The 18,222-nt window shown below is 41.5% G+C and overlaps 2 protein-coding genes across 2 annotated transcripts; both read right to left on the bottom strand.

Annotated features, from left to right (window-relative positions):
• Nucleotides 1-2,452: 2,452 nt before the first annotated feature.
• On the bottom strand, nt 2,453-8,581 carry ogfod1 (2-oxoglutarate and iron-dependent oxygenase domain containing 1). Its single transcript, XM_031758086.2, has 13 exons — nt 8,334-8,581; nt 7,700-7,845; nt 7,543-7,589; nt 4,897-4,997; nt 4,703-4,819; nt 4,529-4,620; nt 4,309-4,437; nt 3,777-3,890; nt 3,377-3,456; nt 3,056-3,297; nt 2,851-2,979; nt 2,715-2,773; nt 2,453-2,630 (listed from the first exon to the last, which is right to left on the bottom strand). Exons 1-13 carry the CDS (start codon nt 8,503-8,505, stop codon nt 2,469-2,471), a joined length of 1,590 nt encoding a protein of 529 aa, XP_031613946.1. The 5' UTR covers nt 8,506-8,581; the 3' UTR covers nt 2,453-2,468.
• Nucleotides 8,582-11,755: 3,174 nt separating this feature from the next.
• On the bottom strand, nt 11,756-16,523 carry nudt21 (nudix hydrolase 21). The gene is made up of 7 exons (XM_031758097.2): nt 16,240-16,523; nt 14,981-15,181; nt 14,826-14,889; nt 14,656-14,745; nt 14,108-14,183; nt 13,891-14,005; nt 11,756-12,184 (listed from the first exon to the last, which is right to left on the bottom strand). Exons 1-7 carry the CDS (start codon nt 16,353-16,355, stop codon nt 12,163-12,165), a joined length of 684 nt encoding a protein of 227 aa, XP_031613957.1. The 5' UTR covers nt 16,356-16,523; the 3' UTR covers nt 11,756-12,162.
• Nucleotides 16,524-18,222: the final 1,699 nt, after the last annotated feature.

Raw genomic sequence — 18,222 nt, 5'->3', positions numbered from 1 at the left:
TGTTTTGTTACGGCACTTAACACTGAGCTTAAAATAAAATCTGGGGAAACTGAGCAAGTGGAGGATAAGTACTGAAAATCAGCAACAACGGGTCTTGAGGAGATCAATCCAAATTTCAATTGTTTTTATTCAAATGGTCATCAATATGTATGGAGAAGATCAGAAATGAGTTAGAACAATGGTTGGCAGAGGCTCTGTCGTGGTTGGGACTGTATTTTAGCCAGTGGTGCAGGAGATCTTGTTAAAATTGGTGGAAATATGAATGCAGAAAAGTTCCAGCACATTTTGATCCACCATGCAAAATCATCTCGAAAGCATCTGATTGGCAGCATCTTGACAATGATCCCAAACACACTGCTGATGCAATAAGAGCATACTTAGATAAAAAGCATTATCAGCAATGGACTGGCTTTCCCAGAGCCCAGACCTCAATCTTATTGAAGCAGTGTGGGATCATGTTGACAGAGAATCAAACAAAATGGCTTTGAAAGTCCTCCAAGAATCCTGGAGAACTATTCCTGAAGGCTAGTTAAAGAAATGATCATCAGAATAAGAATACTTTATTAAACCCTAAGGAAATGATGCGGGTTACAGTTGCTCCAAGACAATAACAGTAACAGACTAAACTAATTAAATAATACAATATATTACAAAGTTTACAAATTTAAGAAATAGCACGAATATATACAAATCGCTCAATTATAAATATCAAGAATATTACAGAGGTGAAATATATATATGATTGACATTTAACTCTAACCTGTGAAACTTTGTCATTTGTTATTTTACTGTAGAGCATGTGCAAAAGGGTGTAACTATTGCAGTGTGTACTGTGTATTAAATGGAGGAGTTGTACAGGAATGATTTCCTGTGTTGTAAATAAATGGTGGCTTTTACACAGAACTGCAACTTGTTCTTCTGTTTGGCATCATTAGAGTAAAAAATAAAATAAATCTAAAATAACTCTTTTAGCAAGTTCTAAGGAACCAGAGTGGTACTCCTCTTCCAGGCACAGGCAGGCCACAGATAATAAGATCAGATAAGACCAGATAATCGACACAGTTAATCTAAAAACATTGTGAAAAGTTTATTTTTTGTAATGTTTTAAAATGTTTTACTCAAGCAATGTACAACGCTGGGCAACGAGCTTTCATAAATGTTTTATCTCATTTTTTTGCATGTGTCAGAAATCTATTTAAACCCTACCATATTAAAAAGGTAACACACAAAAGTGAACAGCCCCCACAGATTCTCTGTCAGGAAATTTACAATTTGGATTCTTGTACATTTACTCTAGCCAGTCAGGTGAAGGTAACACGCCTAAATGTTGGATGTCCACTGCTTAAAAGGAAAGATAAGATGAATCAGCTCCCGCGTGCTTGACAGATATAACAGCATGGATACATAAACAGTATAAAAGATTGATAAAGGCACTCTGATGCCATCTGTTGGTTTTGTGAATTCCTGCCCTGAAGCCTCAAGATGAGCATTTTCGCAGTCGCCGTCTTGCTATTTTTGAACCATTTTTGAAACGAGCACATGGTGGAATTAACTGTCAAAATGAGAGTTACTGCACAATCACAAACAACTTGTGATTAAGCAGGTTGCTAGCTGGCAAGCATACCCTGGATTATGCTCCTTTAAAACTATAATAATGACCATTCACAAGATGAACTTCATGTTTCATACTGTATGACCTGAAAATAGCAACTGAGCCCATAAAAGTGTTTACTGAGGTCACAGAGTGAGGGGGGGCCGAGGGCCTTTTTCTCATAAAAGTGAATACAACCTGAAGTCTTCTTGGAAGCAGAGGAGTCGCCCCCTGCTGACCATTAGAAAGAATGCAGGTTTAAGACACAAGTTGGGATTACTTTTCAGACAGAGTAGCGCCATCATAAATACGGTTTTTCTGTAAAAAAAAAAAAAAAAAAAGATTTTGTCAAGTTTTGTTAGGCCTGAATGCAGCGCAGGTGCACACGCTATGCTGGTGAGTGGTTTTGAATATAGCAAGGAGAGCCATTTTCATTTTTTTTCCAGATTTCTGCAACTTTAGCGAATAATATAGGCAACTTTTTTAAGGTGACCCCTATACCATAAGACTATTACAGAGGCCTGCATTAAAATCTACACCAAGGTTGTTTTGTGCGTGTCTTTTTCCCAGCTTTTCTGTCTTCTCCCCACTGTCCTATTGCAATAATGACTAAAAAGCCTAAAGATATACGTTTAAAAAAAATGGGTTTTTTCCCTTCTTGGAATAACTCAAAAACTGAAGTGTCAGCAACATCACACAAGTCAAAGTAGCTTTGGTTGGCATTACACAGAGTGTTGCCCATCATTGGCGGTTAGATCCAACCAAGACTCCATCCCTAAATATTTCCAAGTGAGAGGAGTGAGTGGAGTTCATCTCCCAGTGTAAATGCACCCCCCCACACGTACACACTTACTCACTTAAGTAATTATATACATATTTATTCATAGTAGACAAAGGAAAAGTCATAAAACTCTCTGCAGGTGGAGCTGCCATCAGGCTCGGAGGTGCTTTTGTGGTTGACGTGTTTGACGAACTTGAGGGTCTCTTTGTCTCTGTAGACGAGTGCGAGTGAATTGTCCTCCGGGTAGACGGTCAGAAGCTGTGAAGAAAGAAAGCAGTGATGATGACTGTTGAAGCAACATCCGCACATGTGCGATTACACGTCAAATTAATCAGCACTCACCTCCTCATCCTCTTCATTAGCCACATAACACGTGAAGCCGCCAAACTCTGACTGCCAGCCTACAAGAGAGAATTAAAAGTTCAGTACAGTCACACTGGTGTCCGACAGTTCGTTCTTCCGCTGGGTGTGAACTCACCTGCGCAGCCGAAAGGCAAAACGAGGTCCAGCGCGTATTCTGCCCGCGCGGCCTCTCCATCGTGCAACAGGGTGTAGCCACCGCGAGACCATCGGCGTACTTCCCCACAGCACAAAGGGGTGCTCGGCTCTGAAAATACACAGAGGTCAAAACACACGAACAGCAGCGGCAGCGGCTGAATGAAAGCACTCACAGCGACGCACACCTTTCTCTCTGCTCGCATCTGCTGAGGATGGTTCATTTGACGACCCCGTGGCTTCTCCATCATCTTGCTGCTTTTTAACCTTCTCTTCATCGTCATCCTCTTCGTCGTCAGCCGGGCAGAGATAGTGCAATCGAAGGCCAGTGAAGTTGGAGAGGAGCAGGAAGAATGCTTCTGAATGAAGCAGCTCCCAGCATGCACTCACACACTGAGGCAGCGAGTCCAGAGCAGCTGCTTCATAGCACCTGAAAGCACACAGGTTATTAACAAATACAAAAAAAAATTAAATACAGAGTGCTACTTTAAAGAGTCAAACATACTCACCTCTTATTGGGTGGACCTCTCTTCTTCCACTCAATCTGAGAGAGCCGAAGTGCTTCACTCACCTCTTTGAACTTCTCCTCCTGAAGACAAACGCATAATCACTCAGCGGAAACAAATGAACACAGGAAAGACACGACACCAGCGCCAGCTCTGCTCTGATGCCTTTTTGAAAAGCAGAGCACAATGGATACTTGGAAATTGTCTCATTACTCAGTGTTGTGCAGCTAAAGCTGAGGTACTTTCAGTGTGGAAAAAAAAATCATGCGTGCTTCATCTGCAAATCATCTGTGAGTAAGCATTTCCAGCTTTGGGAACTACATTTCTATGGTGCAATGTCCGGAAACCGTTCTGAAAAAAAGCTGCAGCGCTGCGTCGGTGGAAAAGAGTTTTTAGAAGTTACCTTGAGAAATCCTTTGAGCTGAATTTCAGAGCTGTCTTCAAACTCCTCCTGAATCTGCTCTTGATAAGAAATGTCCAAATAGATGGGATTGATCCACTCCAGCAGCACCGTTTCCTGCCACAAACACAAACAGCAAACAGATGAGAAATCAACTGATGCTCACAACTGATTAAAAAAAAGCTCACGCTGGAGCCTGGAGATAGCTAGATTTGCATACAGAGCTCTCATAACACTACAATACTACAACACCAGCAAGTCAATGGAGGCATGTGAACATGGCAAAGACAACCTACTAAATTTCAAACTAAGCATCCGAATGATCGAAAATTGGTGATTCAAGTAACTTTGAACGTGGCATGATTGTTGGCACCAGACGGGTTGCTCTTAGTCTTTATGCTAAGCTAAGCTAACAGGTGCCTCCAGCTCTAAATTGATTGAGAATCATGCAAATTATATGTTATATTTATCGAACAAAACGTATAAAATTCTTCTTCCAAAATTTTTTGAGCTATTCCCACAAGATAGCACCCACATCTCTCGGTAAGTGTGGATTCCTCTGGATGGGAGCCACCGCGTGGCGAGGAGGACGTTCCAGAGAAGGTCCGTGAAACCAGCCGCTCAGAGACAGCCGACACTTGTCCTGCGATAAAACTTCAGACACCTGAAGAAAAAAACAAAACAACAACAAACAGTTTAATTTTCAAACGCAGCCTTTTCAAAGACATAATAAAAACAAGAATATTTATCCTTACTTGGTGAAAGGAGACTGGAGAAACTTCAAAGAGCACGAGTGTGTTCCAGGAGGGTACGAGTGACTTCACTATGCTCTGTGGCTGCAAATAACCTGACGACAAAAATGAAATACACACTTCTGTTGTGTAAACGAATACACACACACGCGCACGCACACACAGTGGGACACTCACTGTCTGTTGTGTAAAGATCGAGGGTTCCCCCGTCGCTGCTCTGCCACGGGGGCACAAGATACAAAATGAACGCAACGCGCCTCCCCTCCAACTCATCATCGTGACACAAAAGAACATCTAGAAAGAAGACAGACAGACAATAACTAAAACAGAAACTCACAATGTAACAGTCTTTCCTACTGAGCTATTCTCACCTGTATATTCATATTTGGCACAAGAAATATCCACAGTGGGCTCCAGCTCAACCCCCAGCACCTCCCCGAGCCAGGACCGGAAACGCCCAAACAGTGCTGCCCTACAGACGGTGATACAGAAACGGGCGCACTGTGAAAACCCGGCCGTGACCTTTAAACGCCGTTTAAAATTTGTAACTCTCACCACACGGACAGATTGTTTAGCTACCTGAAAGCCTTCTGTGACATTTTGTTATGACATAAATAATAGATGACCACAGAGGGAGGCCGTTACTGTGTAATTACTGTATTTATTCCCCAGCGCTGCACTTCTTCAGCTGGTAAAGCACCATATACTCACAAATATGTATCCAGCACATATAAGTGATTCACTGTAGACAGCTTGTCATAATTATAAGAAGAAAGCAGCACGTTATTTCTCAAACAAGAAAGGTTTACACTTGATTGTGCTATACTGGTAATATATGGAGCCTCTGATTTGACACACAGCTGATTTATATGCTGAGATCCTGATTTTTCTTGGACTTGTCTCACACACTGAACCTCTTGGCAGTCATTTCCAACATCTACTCTGCTCCGATGACTTACAGCCTCGTGTTCACTGCCAGCCTCAGCTCTGTAGTAGAAACTAAAGAATAAACCACCTTCCTGCTTTAACAAACAGTCCAAATATGCGCAAGAAGTTTCAGTCATCATCACTAAATGTAATATACCAATTAGGAGGGCATCTGTAATCTCTGGCTCCACCTGCTGGACCTGATAAATAAACTCCAGAATGTCTCATCTTTCCATCAACATCAAGAGTCCAACAATATCAATATGGAGCTGGATACAAATACAAAAGTACCTCTTTTAGTGTCTCGGTAAATCTGCGAGCCAACATGAACAATGCCAGGACCCTGAAGGTGGCTCACTTAATGAAGTCCTCATTAATGTTCCTGCTTTGAAGCGTCAAAACACCAGCTGTGAAAAGGATCTGTGACTTAAATCTACCTGATGAATATTGTCCACATCTGCTTTGTGCCACCAAACACAACTCTGACCTAACAGAGGCCTTCATTCCACAAGACCTCTGACACGAGGTGAGGCTTCCACTCCACTCGAGTCAATAAACCTTGGGCACCCGAGTCCAGTTCACCTGTCTTCCTTTAACCACTTTTTGTTAGGCACCAACCTCAGCTGTGCAGTTGCAATGTGGGCTTCCACTGATTATTACAACAGCGAAAGTGATGATGAAACAATTTTTGTGCTTGAGTTTCACCTTCAAGCACCCCCTTTTCCCTTTCTTTTCCTTTCATCCTCTTCCTTTTTCGTCTTCATCTTCTTTGCCTTCTTCTCTGTTTTTGTCCTCTTCATTGTCATTCTTTGCTTTTGCCATCCTCCTCTTTGGATTTTTTTTTATCTTCATCTGCCTCCATCTCACCTTAACACTCTCTTCTGTCACAGCAACCTTCTGCAGGTCTTCCTTTGCTACAGTTGTGAACTTCCTCTGTGTTCTACCTCCTTTCCTTTTGCCTGGCAGCTCATCTGGTGTTCATCTGAACAACAAACTGGACTGGACTCATAACTCAGACACCCTCTACAGGAAAGGGCAGAGCAGGCTGTACCTGCTGCGGAGACTCAGGTCGTTTGGAGTAGAGGGCCCACTCCTGAAGACCTTCTATGACTCTGTGGTGGCCTCAGCCATCTTTTACGGTGTGGTCTGCTGGGGCGGCAGCATCTCTGCCAGGGACAGGAAGAGACTGAACAGGCTGATCAGAAGGGCCAGCTCTGTTCTAGGATGCCCTCTGGACCCAGTGGAGGTGGTGAGTGACAGGAGAATGGTGGCTAAGCTGTCATCCCTGATGGACAACATCTCCCACCCCATGCAGGAGACTCTGACAGCACTGAGCAGCTCCTTCAGTGGCAGGCTGCGGCACCCACGGTGTGGGACGGAGAGACTTCGCAGGTCTTTCCTCCCCACTGCTGTCAGACTCCACAACAAAGACTTCAACTGATCTAACACAAACACATCCACACATGTGCAATAACACTAAGTGCAATACTCTTTTTCTGGAAAAGTTGTATTTTTACTCAGTTGTATAAAGCATTTGCATTCTATTTTTATCCTATTGTATATTTTATTCTATTTATTCTACTGTATATAGTATTTTATTTTATTTTATTTTATTCTATTCTTTACAGTTGTGTACAGTATTCTATTCTTATTGTATTCTAATTTTGCTATATAACTTTTGCACTGTCCACTTCCTGCTGTGACAAAACAAATTTCCCACGTGTGGGACTAATAAAGGTTATCTTATCTTATCTTTATTCAACATCCTTCGTCCAGTACGTCCACTACCCCTCCTCTTTGCACATGTCCAAAACCATCTCAGCCTAGCCTCTGTAACTTGGTTTCCAATCCTGATATACTCAGGACCCATCTGGGTCACTCCCAGTGAAAATCCTAACAACTTAAACTCTGCCCCCTCCAACTCAGAGCTGGAAGTTCCGTCGTAGTTTTTAAATAATATGACAACAAGAAGACAAGAATAATAAAATGTGAAAGAAACAAGGCTTCTGATTTTCATAAATGAAAGCTTTCTGCCCATTTGACAGCTCACACACATATATAACACGAATGAATTCAAACTATTTTGTTACCTCAGGCCTGCGATATGTGGCTCTGTTCTTTTCTTCAGGTCATCTGACTGTATGAGGAGAACAAAAAACAAAAACCAAAAACAAATAATTAAAAACACAAATGATAAGACACTGTGGAATAAATCAGTGTGAGGATGAATCAAAAAAAAAAAAATACCTGTTTAAATTTATACAGGTCATTTGATTTTTCATGGAAGTTTAGCTCCAGCAGCTCTTTCTGGAGGTTTTCTGCAAAGGCTTGGCTGCTGATGAAATTTGTGAAGATGCAGTGAGGGAAAGGGTGGCAGTCCAACTCCAGATCGCCTGCACAGTAATTACACAGACACAAAGGAAACTATGTAAAGAGCAAAGTTAAGAAAAGGGCAAAACAAACATGTGGCAATATTTGTTTTAAGAAGAGAGACAGAAACTTAAAATACTGCACTGACCCCGGGTCTTTAAAATCTGTGAGGGCTAAGTTTCAGAACAATGAGCAAAGTTTAATTTTGGGGGATGTTTTGTGCCTAGATTAGTTATTATAGCAAATATTAGACAAGAAAGCAGGAAGAGAGAGTGGGGCGTAATGTTGTATTACAAGGTCCACTGATTTGACAACAATTTTGGGGAGAGGGCATCCAAGTCCCCGCTCCGGTTAGAGTAAAATATGTTACAGTAGGAACTGTAGACGGTTTAATCCAAATTTGCTGCTCCGTAAAACACCAACAACAGCGACGTCAAAGCTGCAGGTCTCCGAAAACTGATTAAAAGCTGCAGATAAATATCTGAAGCTGAACTTTGGTTCTCTCACTGACCGTGGCTGTAGGTAGTCCTGCGGCTCCATGCCTCCGCGACGGCTCTCTTCACCTGGTCATCTTCTACGGCTGCGCAGAGCTCCACCGGCTCCTCGCGGCTCTCCTTGTCGCTTTTCTTCTTCTTCTTCTTATCTGTGCTGCTGCACTCGTCCTTTGGTCGTTTGGTGGCCATTACAGAAACCTGACACGAACTTTCAAAACACGCGTGGACATGGCCTCGCACGACGCGTCGCGGATAAATGACGTTAATAACGCTTGCTGTTTAGCCCTGAGTGCAGACTGTCAGGCAGAACTGAAACATGACTATAATATTCACACCAAAATATAACTTTTAGAATCTGATTTCAGGGATTCACTTTATTATAATTTTACCTCTTTAGCTTTCGGAGGATTGGGTAATAAATCTATTACAGCAGCCAGGTAAGAAAGCATATTAAAGATATAGCTCTTCAATCAGTGGAAAGGATCACGTACAGATGACTTGTCTCTGTTAAAGACCAAAATAAATACAATAAAAAAATAGACATATTGGTCTTTTTTTCTCCATTAGTCTATGGAGACCAATGAAAACTAAACATTTTCAAAGAAATACTCAATTAAATTCAAAATAAGAACTAAACAAAAACTAGTTAAAATATGTCTGTTCTCAGTCAAGCACTTGAAAGTAAGGCAGCTGAACTTCTATTTGGTTCATGAAGACGTTTTAATTCACTAAAAAATTGTTCCCTTGGAGGTGGTCCTGAGAGTGGTTGGCACACCAATCCAAAATGTGAACATCTACACTCTTGGAAGTGTGTCATTTCACATTTAGGTGTCTCATCTCTTGAGTTTCTCCTTTGTGCCGTTTCATTCATGTTCACATTTTGAACCAAGATTACAGATGATCTGAGAGAAGAATAAAGGAGGCTCTCCATGTCCACTGTGAATAACCATCATTGAACAAAATTGGTGGCCTAGGACACCATTGATCCCTTCACAGGCAATTCAGCCCTCACTCACACCTTGACCCATGTGACCTTAATGGCTCACATGAAGGCAGGGTGGGGCCTCACAAAGAATTAAGAGTTGCTGTTGGTAATAACCCAAGTCTGGATTCATACCTAGGCTCATGTATTGCTGAACGACTTGTATAAAGACATGGTCAGCCATTTTCAGGACCACCTCCAAGAGAAAACCTGATGAGGTGAAGCAGCTACACAAGTCCAGTTCCTGTTATTTCAAGCGCTTAAGACTATTTAAAAGCAGATCTGGTGCAGACTGTACATAATTTGGTGCTGACCATAACCTCAAACACATGGTAAATGGTAAATGGCTTGTATTTGTATAGCGCTTTACTGTGGGTAGCTGAGATCTGGGCTAATTAGAATAGAACTCTAACTTAATTTTCAAAATATAAACTTGACCAATACTTTCCACTGTTTTTCAAATATGACCCAATTAAATCGCAAATCAAAAAGTCAGTTTTTCCATGATAAAAATATTATTGAATGGGTGGTTCCTGGCTCTTACCATTTATTTAAGCTATGGTGAGAAAATTCCTTAAGTATAAGATGTTTTTGAAGCTTTTTTTAATGGTTAAGCTTTTTTCATGCTGTCTAATTCTAGTCGAAAATCCACAGGTATTCCCAAAAAACATTGTAATGATTTTCCTTTTTTGGTGTTTTTTAAAGTGCATGTGTTATGAAGCATGTCTCTATAACCTGCACATCCTCTCCTGTCTTTTTATGGCATGCATTTATATTATTATGATTACTCATGTCTGCAGCCACATGAACATCAGAAAGCTGAGTTGTGGGCAAATAATTAGAAATTATCTGAATAAAGGAACAAACAGACTGTTTCTGTCAAGTACAAAAGTGCTCCCAGCAGAAGGATAGCCTCAGAATTTGGGTGATAACACAACCTTCAAAACGTGTGTCCTGATCACTTTGGTATAAAATAAATAAACTATTTAAAAACAAAACAAAACAAGGGAATACTCAATTGTCACAGTACAACACAAAGTTAGTTCAACTTTAGGGAACATCAGTTTTTTCGGGTAGGAAGGAGAAATTATGGTATGGGTGGCTTTGGCGCAAATGAAAGTGACAACTGGTGTGCAGTGGAGAGGGAGTAGGACCACTGCTCTCTCCTCATCCCTTCTGATTTTTGCTGGCATCTTTGTTAATGTTGGTAGCATGAGACTAGCATCTGCTGCCCATTTAGATAGCACAGGTAGTCTCCTGCAGAACTGCACAATAAGGTTTGTGGAGTCTCCCAGCACAGCGTCTAGAGCAAGGGTATCGAACTCCAGGCCTCAAGGGCCGGTGTCCTGCAGCTTTTAGATATCACCCTGGGTCAATACACCCGAATCAAATGATTAGTTTATTACCAGGCTTCTGGAGAACTTCAAGACTTTGTAGGAGGTCATTTAGCCATTTAAATCAGCTGTGTCGGATCAAGGACACATCTAAAACCTGCAGGACACCTGTGGTCTAGAGTGATAGGGATATAAGACATAGGATAGCTGCACAGGTCCACAGAGGGGCATCAATCCAGCAGGACTGGTATATGCAGGTTTGTGTAAGGAGCAGAGGGCCAGATAATGACTTTTAGCAAGATACTTGTGCATATACCTTACTAAACTATCAGAACTAGACCTCACTGAGGGTGATATGAGATCCTGATGTCCTTTAGTAGGACTGGCTTGATAATTGTAGACCAAAGAACTCCAGAACTACAGGTCTGCCACTGGGACTCTGATCTCTTCACAGATGAGAGCACATGTGACAGGCATGAAGGAGTCTGGAGATCCCGTCTCTCTTCATGCAAACATAGATGATGGGAAGATGAGCATTTATGTAGCCAAAGTTTCCCACCTTCAATCTTTGAAGCACTGCGACAGCTTGTTAGTGGGAGACGTTACTCATCATCTCACTGCTGGTGGAAGAAACAAGACAGATGTAATTTCTATACATGGATTTGCATTAAGCCACATTAGAATTCAGGCACTGGAAGGCATTTCATCACTCAGCAGGATCGTGATCCTGTAAATAGAGCAGAAAAAAAACCCCAAAACAACCAAAGAGCTGAAGGGGAAGAGGTGGAGAAACATCCTCGACTGGCTGAGTCAGTCACCTGATCTGAATCCAAATGAGTGCCCAGAGCTGGATGCGGCTGTGGGGAAGCCTGGGAGGACATCACTGACTGCACAGCAATTTTCCTCATACACTAATCACAATGATGCACACATTTCTGTCTGACCTCTTCATATTAGATCCCAGACTTTAATGGCACCTGGTGTCACTTTACCAGTTTGTTTGTTTTAATTCAGCCAGCATCAGAGAAATTGCTAACTTCTCTGGATTTGTATTTCTGAGCAGCAACAGATGTAATGTAACATATTATTTAAACTTCAAAAACACAAATCAGTCACACACGGCTGCTCTTTGCACTTTATAAAAAAATGTACTCAAAAGACTGCTTTATTAAAAGAAAATTAAAAAAAAACAAAAACAGCATTGTTACAGGTTAAAACAACAGGAAACTCAATGTTTCAGCTTGTTTAATCAAACATTGGCCTCCTTCGAGAGGACATAAAATCAGATTTTTAACGCACTGGAATACAGACTACAACAACTAGCAGTTTCTCAAGGTTAAAAAGAAAGAAAGAAAAAAAAATTGACATGTTCATAGTCTTCTTAAACAGTATAAACACCCCTGCGGTCTGCGGATATACCTGACATGACAAGCATTTGTTTTGTGAAAGATGGTGCTGAGGCTGAAGTCTTTTCTCCACACTGCGGGCCGCACTCACAGAGACGGCCGCATGTACTTCTGATCATTTGAGTTAGTTGTAGATGAAATTAAACCTGTAAAAAACAAACCGTGATTATTACAAAATCAATGCCAGTTAAACAGTCATGTTAACAAATAGCTACTTTGATGATAAGAGCATCTTTTCCAGGACAAATTGTACATTGCAGAGGGTTCACTACAAAGGAAGTAGCTGTTTTTAACCTGGCTAGATCTAACTTGCTCAGTTATGCTCACAGTTTGGATTTAAAATCCCGTCGTCATTTCTTCACAACCCCCGCCCCAATTTGTCACGTTTCAGATCAAACTAATTTTAATACTAGACAAAGAGCAAATACAAAATGCAGCTAATAACACGATGATTTCATGTATTGAGGGAAAACCTTTTCGCGGCACTGTACACTATAGGTGCTGTGTAAGTTCTGTCCCACTTCAGTGGCCGCATCCTTTGAAGACCAGCTCGATTACATCACAGCAGGACACCGAGAGCCGTTCACGTCCGAAGGCTCCTTCGAAAGTGACCTACAAATATGTCCTCTTCCCAGGCTTTCAAGGATATGCTGAGTGCATCCCTCATAGCCCACCCTATCCCAAGATTCATTGTGTGCCACCGGCTGTGGGCTCATCACTACCTGTTAGTGTCATGGTTGCTAGGCAACAGAAGCAGCACATGAGAGGCTAGGCCGCCTCATTTAGCAGCAGCTCTGGTCGGGCTTTGAAGGGCGCAGCCGCTGAATTGGGACATAGCTATAAGAAACATGTTCAACCCACTGAGCCGTACCTCATCAACACAAGCTAATGAAGCTCCTCTGTAAGGTTGCAGCAGCACAAACTGTGTATCACTTTGTCACTGGAATTTGTGTTCAGTTAGTGATGCATAAAAGTTTATACTCGTACCTTTTACCGAGTGGAAATTCCAGCCATTAGGACACAGATTTGAAAATCGATGGGTTACATTTGTAGGCCATTTATCACTGAGAATATTCAGCTCCGTTTACCATGTTATATAAACTATATTCACTTTGAAGCCTTCTTTATTATGGTATAGAAGACTATCATAACTAAACACACCAAGCAACATAAAGTCTTACAGATTGAGAGGTCAAATGTGCAGCTGACACATTAAGGGATCATTATGGTCGCCCGATTGGTTGTTTGGTACACAAGCAGTGCCGTGCCATTAGTCCTGGCGCTGAGGCCACAGGTTTTTTTTGGCTGCAGACGAAAACTTTTCCCAGTTTTCTCCAGAAAGTCTTTTCAAGCTGGTGCAACATCTGAGCTTCTGCACCGATATGTGATTCAAAAGCGGTAAAAACTAACACAAACATGCACTCATCTCTTCAACCACGCCATAGCAAACACGCAAGGTTACAAAAATTGCCTGGAAGACAATGTTATATGATGGTATAATGGGCCCTTAAGAAAAAGAAATGCTGCAGTGAGAGCACACGGATTGGTAAAGTAAATATATTACCTCAAGAATTCACATACATAATGATCTTCTGCAGCATCAATCTCTTGTCTAATTTGCAGGAATAGTCTTCCATTTTGCTGTTATACGTTTTATCACCTGTTGTGTTGATAATGTCTCTGATTGGAGTGCAAACTTTATGCATTTGTGCACACTGCCAGCGACCAGAAAAAAACCCTGCTATGTTATTTCACAGTGCATCCCTCTGCTCTGAGGAATCCCTGCATCGCCCGAAAACATTGCAGTTCTACTATTTTCTGTCCAAACGCATGGAAAAGTCCTGAACGTTACCTGCTCAGCAGCTGTGGTAGACTGGAAATGATTGGTCCATATCCAGGAGCGTTGTCATACAGTTCAAACAACGGTGCAGCCACCAGTTTATAGTTTTTGGGCACGGCAAACAGTGCTGTACAAACATCAAACACAGATTTCAGAAACAACCAAAGAGACTAATCTAAGTCTTTACTTATTTTAATTACACGTCAAAGGAATTTTGTGATACACTGACCTTTTTCCTGCAACTGGACCAGGAACAGCTTCTTATGCTCTTTAGGTTTAGTGATGTGAGCTGGAATATAGGGATACTGCAGGGCAAAAACTTCAGATTAGTTCACATCAAGATGTAGATGTGACAATATCCAACATGACTGATATAAAAATGAATCTAATATTAATTTCAGTCATTCTGTTGAACTGTTCTTCTTCCAGGGTGGAATGATTGTAATGCATACATCTGTTGATATGCGGTGAAGTTGAACAATTTGGAGGTGGTCCTCTGTCTTCATCATTTCATCCACTTTGCACAGTGTAGCAGTACCACTGGCAAACTTCTGACAACTGTATTTATATTCTTGGATGTAGAGCAATGTTTAAATTGAGCCTAATGTTTATTCCAAGTTTCTTCCACACAGTAAGAATTACATGGCTCTGTACTCAGTATAGGCCGATACCTGAATTCAAGGTATCTGTATCAGATCAGATCTGGAAAAGGTTGGCTTGATGCATCCCTAGTTAAAATATCATAAATATCCTTCTGATCATCTTCTTTGTACTGACCTGTGGAGGCTCAAAGTTGGGGCGCCACCAGTTACCAATACAATCATCGATCACCCAGTCCTGCTTCACACCATCCTGCCGTCCAAGGATCTAACAACAAATTTGAAGTTAATACACACAGACTCAAAACAGCCAGCACAGTGACACTAAGCTCAAAGTTTGGTAGCTACCTCGGTCATCAGGCGCTTCAGACCCTCCACCTCATCTTCCCCAGGGTTCAACTCTCCACCGGGCCTGCAAAAGAGAAGCAAACTGTGAGGCACCCGTGCAGGAAAAACTACCTCAGTTTGTTCACACAGTAGAGCTCTGAACATCAGACACTCACAGTTTAAAGAAAGTTGTGCCCAGCTGCAGGAGTAACACATGAGGCAGTCTGTGTTCATGGACAATGAGGACACCCTCCACTGTCCTCCGCATCCCCATCTTATCAAATTCTTCCCGCATCCGCTGGAACCGGGCTGCCACCGAGCTGTCCTTCTCATACAGCGGCTCCTTGGTACCGAATGTGTAGTTGGTGAGGGGGTATCTGAAAGGAATACACACAAGAAGGCATTTCAGCATAAACGGAGATACCCACAGCAGGGTATACACACACGGAAAGCTGTGGGAGACGTTAGAATAATAAAACATACAAAGATGGCTATAACACAAGCTTTTCCTCAAGAAAATACCTGGTTTCATTTAATTTTTCAGGGCTGTTAAATTTGTTCATTAAACAGTTTAAAATTTTTAAAAAGTAAAAGCACCCAAAAAATAATAATTTCACTGCTTAATTCAGGCTTTCAGCTGCCACAATCAACCTGGTTAAGTCCCTAGTTTGTCTGTTTTTTCCTTATTTTTTGTAAAAACATGTAAAAAACAAAAACAAAAAAAACCCCAAAAAAACAAAAACAAAAAAACGTGATTGGGTATTTATCAAATTCTTTTTTTTTTTTCTTAGAAATATTTATTTTCTGAAAAAAAATCATAATTGAAGAAAAAATGTCAGAATAATTTATTAGAGCTGACTAACTGGTTAATTTCTTGATTGATGGATGATTCAATTTCAAACGTTAATAAACAAAGAGCCCTTTTTCCAGAGTCCTTGTGAATTTGAGACATTTATTTTAACCTTGATAAATTCTTAGGAATTCCTTTATACTATATAAATGTAATTTCGTACATTTTCTTCGATTACTAAGTGAACACTTAGTTACCCGTCAGGTAACTTCATGGCAGTCACATTTAAATCGATGTCGTCTCTAACACTGATAATGGGAATAATTAGTTACACCTGTAACTGAAAATCTAAATTTTTAAACTACGTTCAGGTGAAATAAACACCAAAGCTCGGTTGTAATGTCAGAGTTACGCCGAGATGTTTTTCCCATGCTTTACTTTCAGAATAACCCTCACAAAGCCTTGATAGGACCACAGACATCGACCCACTAAGTGGCTTCTTCCTGCAGCGGTTACAGACAATTAACCGAACCAAGCAGGTCGCACTGCATCCTGACTGCTCGGTGTGCGATAATTAACGGCCCCACGACGGTAGTGAGACCAGCTACGTGTGCGGTGCTTTCAGAATGATCCACACGGACTTACAGGTTGATGGTCCTCTCCAGTGTGAGCGGCTTCGCGGGCCCGTATTTGTTCCCAAACTGGACGGGAGCGCTGCGCGGCCAGCCGGTGGACGAGCGGCTGGGAGGCGGGACCGACATCTCTAGCGTATGCTCAGCGACACTAAACCCGCCGGGAAGAAAGCACCTCCGCTGGGAGCTGGTTATTTATTGGATTATATGAATTACTTCAGAAACGCCGCCGACCCTCCACAACAAATGTCTCCGCCGTTGTTAACCCCGCTCCTCTTCCGGGTGAAGTGCGGCTTTGTGGTGGGGGAAACTCTCCGCCAGCGACCCCTGCTGGTCTGGATCTGAGACGTTACTTCGTATTTGATATGTAGCGAAATGGTGTGTCAGTGAAAATTGAAGTGTAAATTAACCAAAAATGACCTGTTTTACCATTTTTAATATTTGTTTATTTTATTTTTTATTTTGGATTTTTAGTATTGTATACGAAAGGCATGAGTCAGAAGTATGTGTGGGTGGTGCAGGACAGGAACAGATGGGTTCAAGGTGGGGATGAGATTTCATCAGGAGTACACTCTGAGAATACAGACGAGATCAGGCTATGATGGACTATGATGTCTGCAGATGACACTGTGGATCTGTAGTGAGAGTAGGGAGCAGGTGAAAGAGAGCAGGTGGAATAAAAGTTGGTAGATGCGAGACAGAATAGCTGTGAATGGATGAGAGACAGATTTAACAATGAAGCTGCAAGGAGCAGAGGTAGTGACAGTGGATGAGTCTTAATGCCAGGGGTCAACCTTCCAAAGCAACTGACAATGCACAAGGGAGGTGAAAAAAAGAGTGAAAGCAGGAGGGACAAGGTGGAGATGAGTGTCAGGGGTTTATTTGTGACAGAAAGCTAGCCGCAAAAGTGAAAGTGAATGTTTACAGGATGGTAGTGAGACCTGTTTTGATATATGGTGTGGCGACAGTGGCACTGACAAAAAAAGATGTTCAGATTTTCACTGGGACTGACCAGAATAGTTAAGATTAGAAATTGGTATGTCAGAGGGAGAGGTCAGGTTTGAGAGGCAAGGCTGAGGACAGTTTGGACATGTGCAGAGGAGGAATTGTGGATATACAGGACAGAGGATGTTGAATATTGATCTGCAAAACAGGAGGACAAGGGGAAGACCACAGGCCCAGCAAACATCCCCCCTTTATGCTTGGGGGGGGGCGGGGTAATATGGGCAGAACCCCTGTGGGTTACCAGGGATCTGGATCTGATGCAAAAAGAAATCCACAATCAGAAGCTCTGCACAGTCAAATCAAAGGAGAAACGCCTCTAAATTACAACAAATGCATTTCATTTCTACTTTGTATTAACCCACTATATTGAACTTGTATATCCCGTGCACCTAAAGTAAGACTTTTTGTGTTTAAACAGTTTCCTTTCACCCTGCAGGCCTTTCATCATGTAGTTTCTGCATACCGGCAATCATGTAATGTTTTTTGAAAAAAAAAAACGTCCTCAGCCATTGTATACATGTGCAAAATCGGTAGCACGAAACCGAGAGATGAAATTTGTTATGTAAGTTAGCTGACATGCAAAAGGTGACACCTTTCCTGATAATACACAACTCACACAGATGTTCAGTGGTTAAATGTAGTCCGATGAAAAAAAGGAAACTCTTGGAAATGTCTGCCTCATAGAAATGAAAAGGAAAATACTATTTCATATGTATGACTGAGTTTTCAGATGTATGACAACTCTGTGTACCAGAGTTGTTTATTGAAAGATGATAACTGGAAGACCAGTTTCAAAAAGGCCCAGCTATGAAATGCGTTTCATTAGCTTTTAAACATTACCATTTATCTTTAATAACAACTCTTTTACAAATAAATTAGCTAAAATAAAAGGCATTTGACTTTAATAAAAATAACAACATTATCAAACTTTCATTCTCTGCAGATGAAAGTTGCTCTTTCATGATCAAATTAAAATCTGTCAGTGTGTGTG

Source organism: Oreochromis aureus, linkage group 1 (genome assembly GCF_013358895.1).
Source record: "Oreochromis aureus strain Israel breed Guangdong linkage group 1, ZZ_aureus, whole genome shotgun sequence".
NCBI lineage: Eukaryota > Metazoa > Chordata > Actinopteri > Cichliformes > Cichlidae > Oreochromis > Oreochromis aureus.
Note: the sequence above shows the minus strand (reverse complement) of the source record. Positions and strands in the feature narration are given on the sequence as shown.

What these genes read in the sequence shown, in the direction of transcription:
- ogfod1 (XM_031758086.2), bottom strand. Translation starts at nt 8,505, where the DNA reads ATGGCCACCAAACGACCAAAGGACGAGTGCAGCAGCACAGATAAGAAG. An exon ending in CGATCTTTACACAACAGACA is followed by an intron (nt 4,621 to 4,702) that starts GTGAGTGTCCCA and finishes TTTTGTCGTCAG; the next exon opens with GTTATTTGCAGCCACAGAGC. An exon ending in AGCTCAAAGGATTTCTCAAG is followed by an intron (nt 3,457 to 3,776) that starts GTAACTTCTAAA and finishes GTTTGTCTTCAG; the next exon opens with GAGGAGAAGTTCAAAGAGGT.
- nudt21 (XM_031758097.2), bottom strand. Translation starts at nt 16,355, where the DNA reads ATGTCGGTCCCGCCTCCCAGCCGCTCGTCCACCGGCTGGCCGCGCAGC. An exon ending in TGAAGCGCCTGATGACCGAG is followed by an intron (nt 14,746 to 14,825) that starts GTAGCTACCAAA and finishes ATTTGTTGTTAG; the next exon opens with ATCCTTGGACGGCAGGATGG. An exon ending in GGTCCAGTTGCAGGAAAAAG is followed by an intron (nt 14,006 to 14,107) that starts GTCAGTGTATCA and finishes ATGTTTGTACAG; the next exon opens with CACTGTTTGCCGTGCCCAAA.